Source organism: Procambarus clarkii, chromosome 28 (genome assembly GCF_040958095.1).
Source record: "Procambarus clarkii isolate CNS0578487 chromosome 28, FALCON_Pclarkii_2.0, whole genome shotgun sequence".
Lineage (NCBI taxonomy): Eukaryota > Metazoa > Arthropoda > Malacostraca > Decapoda > Cambaridae > Procambarus > Procambarus clarkii.
This window is the reverse complement of record NC_091177.1, coordinates 1192840-1196163: the sequence shown is the minus strand read 5'-3', so window position 1 is coordinate 1196163 and position 3324 is coordinate 1192840. Positions and strand designations below refer to the sequence as shown.

General features: G+C 61.5%; 1 protein-coding gene across 1 annotated transcript in view; it reads left to right on the top strand.

Moving 5' to 3' along the window:
- Window positions 1-3097, top strand: part of LOC138369327 (tenascin-X-like) — a 9392-nt gene extending 6295 nt beyond the window's left edge. The window contains exon 2 of the mRNA XM_069332559.1: window positions 962-3097. Coding sequence (XP_069188660.1) covers window positions 962-3097 — 2136 coding nt within the window. The remainder of the gene's footprint in view (window positions 1-961) is intronic.
- Window positions 3098-3324: the final 227 nt, after the last annotated feature.

Below are 3324 nucleotides of genomic sequence, written 5' to 3'. Positions count from 1 at the left end.
TTTTCTCTCTCTCAGATTCTTGAAGTATTTTCCCAAATGATACCTTGTATCTGGTCTCCTGCTCCCTACACCTATCTTCATTACATTGCATTTATTTGGGTTCAACTCTAACAACCATTTGTTCGACATTTCCTGCAGTTTGTCCAGGCCTTCTTGAAGTCTCAAGCTGTCCTCCTCTGTCTTAATCCTTCTCATAATTTTGGCGTCGTCAGCAAACATTGAGAGGAATGAGTCTATACCCTTTGGGAGATCATTTACGTATATCAGAAACAGGATAGGTCCAAGCACAGAGCCCTGTGGGACTCCACTGGTGACTTCACACCATTCTGAGGTCTCACCCCTCACTGTAACTCTCTGCTTCCTATTGTTTAGGTACTCCCTTACCCACTGGAGCGCCCTACCAGTTACTCCTGCCTGTTTCTCCAGCTTATGCATCAACATTTTATGGGGTACTGTGTCAAAGGCTTTCCGACAGTCCAAAAAAATGCAGTCCCCCCACCCTTCTCTTTCTTGCTTAATCTTTGTCACCTGATCGTAGAATTCTATCAAGCCTGTAAGGCAAGATTTACCCTCCCTGAACCCATGTTGATGGGTTGTCACGAAGTCTCTTCTCTCCAGATGTGTTACTATGTTTTTTCTCACAATCTTCTGTGTGTGTGTGTGTGTGTGTGTGTGTGTGTGTGTGTGTGTGTGTGTGTGTGTGTGTGTGTGTGTGTGTGTGTGTGTGTGTGTGTGTGTGTGTGTGCTTGCGGGCTTGCGTGCGCGCTTACATTACTGCATAAACTCAAACTTAGATAACATAGATTTTTTACAATCAGTTTTGAATTCTGACTGAAAAGAATTCGTACCAAAAGAAGAATTTTGGTACCAAGGCAAAGAGAAGAAGGTAGAGGAAGCTTAGGGAGGTGTGCCTCCAGGGGCTGTGCCTCCAGGGGCTGTGCCTCCAGGACTGTGCCTCCAGGACTGTGCCTCCAGGGGCTGTGCCTCCAGGGGCTGTGCCTCCAGGACTGTGCCTCCAGGGGCTGTGCCTCCAGGGGCTGTGCCTCCAGGGGCTGTGCCTCCAGGACTGTGCCTCCAGGGGCTGTGCCTCCAGGGGCTGTGCCTCCAGGGGCTGTGCCTCCAGGGGCTGTGCCTCCAGGACTGTGCCTCCAGGACTGTGCCTCCAGGGGCTGTGCCTCCAGGGGCTGTGCCTCCAGGGGCTGTGCCTCCAGGGGCTGTGCCTCCAGGACTGTGCCTCCAGGGCTGTGCCTCCAGGGGCTGTGCCTCCAGGACTGTGCCTCCAGGGGCTGTGCCTCCAGGACTGTGCCTCCAGGGGCTGTGCCTCCAGGACTGTGCCTCCAGGGGCTGTGCCTCCAGGACTGTGCCTCCAGGGGCTGTGCCTCCAGGACTGTGCCTCCAGGGGCTGTGCCTCCAGGACTGTGCCTCCAGGGGCTGTGCCTCCAGGACTGTGCCTCCAGGGGCTGTGCCTCCAGGACTGTACCTCCAGGGGCTGTGCCTCCAGGGGCTGTGCCTCCAGGACTGTGCCTCCAGGGGCTGTGCCTCCAGGACTGTGCCTCCAGGGGCTGTGCCTCCAGGACTGTGCCTCCAGGGGCTGTGCCTCCAGGACTGTGCCTCCAGGGGCTGTGCCTCCAGGACTGTGCCTCCAGGGGCTGTGCCTCCAGGACTGTGCCTCCAGGGGCTGTGCCTCCAGGACTGTGCCTCCAGGGGCTGTGCCTCCAGGACTGTGCCTCCAGGGGCTGTGCCTCCAGGACTGTGCCTCCAGGGGCTGTGCCTCCAGGACTGTGCCTCCAGGGGCTGTGCCTCCAGGACTGTGCCTCCAGGGGCTGTGCCTCCAGGACTGTGCCTCCAGGGGCTGTGCCTCCAGGACTGTGCCTCCAGGGGCTGTGCCTCCAGGGGCTGTGCCTCCAGGACTGTGCCTCCAGGGGCTGTGCCTCCAGGACTGTGCCTCCAGGAGCTGTGCCTCCAGGACTGTGCCTCCAGGGGCTGTGCCTCCAGGACTGTGCCTCCAGGGGCTGTGCCTCCAGGACTGTGCCTCCAGGGGCTGTGCCTCCAGGACTGTGCCTCCAGGGGCTGTGCCTCCAGGGGCTGTGCCTCCAGGGGCTGTGCCTCCAGGACTGTGCCTCCAGGGGCTGTGCCTCCAGGACTGTGCCTCCAGGACTGTGCCTCCAGGGGCTGTGCCTCCAGGACTGTGCCTCCAGGGGCTGTGCCTCCAGGACTGTGCCTCCAGGGGCTGTGCCTCCAGGGGCTGTGCCTCCAGGGACTGTGCCTCCAGGACTGTGCCTCCAGGGGCTGTGCCTCCAGGACTGTGCCTCCAGGGGCTGTGCCTCCAGGACTGTGCCTCCAGGGGCTGTGCCTCCAGGACTGTGCCTCCAGGGGCTGTGCCTCCAGGACTGTGCCTCCAGGGGCTGTGCCTCCAGGGGCTGTGCCTCCAGGGGCTGTGCCTCCAGGACTGTGCCTCCAGGGGCTGTGCCTCCAGGACTGTGCCTCCAGGGGCTGTGCCTCCAGGACTGTGCCTCCAGGGGCTGTGCCTCCAGGACTGTGCCTCCAGGGGCTGTGCCTCCAGGACTGTGCCTCCAGGGGCTGTGCCTCCAGGACTGTGCCTCCAGGGGCTGTGCCTCCAGGGGCTGTGCCTCCAGGACTGTGCCTCCAGGGGCTGTGCCTCCAGGGCTGTGCCTCCAGGACTGTGACTCCAGGGGCTGTGCCTCCAGGACTGTGCCTCCAGGACTGTGCCTCCAGGACTGTGCCTCCAGGGGCTGTGCCTCCAGGGGCTGTGCCTCCAGGACTGTGCCTCCAGGACTGTGCCTCCAGGGGCTGTGCCTCCAGGACTGTGCCTCCAGGGGCTGTGCCTCCAGGACTGTGCCTCCAGGGGCTGTGCCTCCAGGGGCTGTGCCTCCAGGGGCTGTACCTCCAGGGGCTGTACCTCCAGGGGCTGTACCTCCAGGGGCTGTGCCTCCAGGGGTTGTGCCTCCAAGGGCTGTGCCTCCTGGGGCTGTGCCTCCAGGGGCTGTACCTCCAGGGGCTGTACCTCCAGGACTGTGCCTCCAGGGGCTGTGCCTCCAAGGCTGACAATATCGGAAGGCTGAGAAAGGAAGTGTGATGTGCATCGCTCCTTGTGGACCCCCCCCCCCGTCCCGCAGGTCAGGTCTGAAGCCAGAACTATTAATAAGACACCCGAGGGGGGGGGGGGGCCACCCCTCACCAAAAAAAAAGCTGGCATCAAGACTGGCACTAAGACCTAGAGGGCCAGACAGAGCCCTCGGGTTAATCCGACACGCCGAAGGGGCCTCGATTGAGTGAGAGAGGCAGTGCTACGAGCCGGGGTCT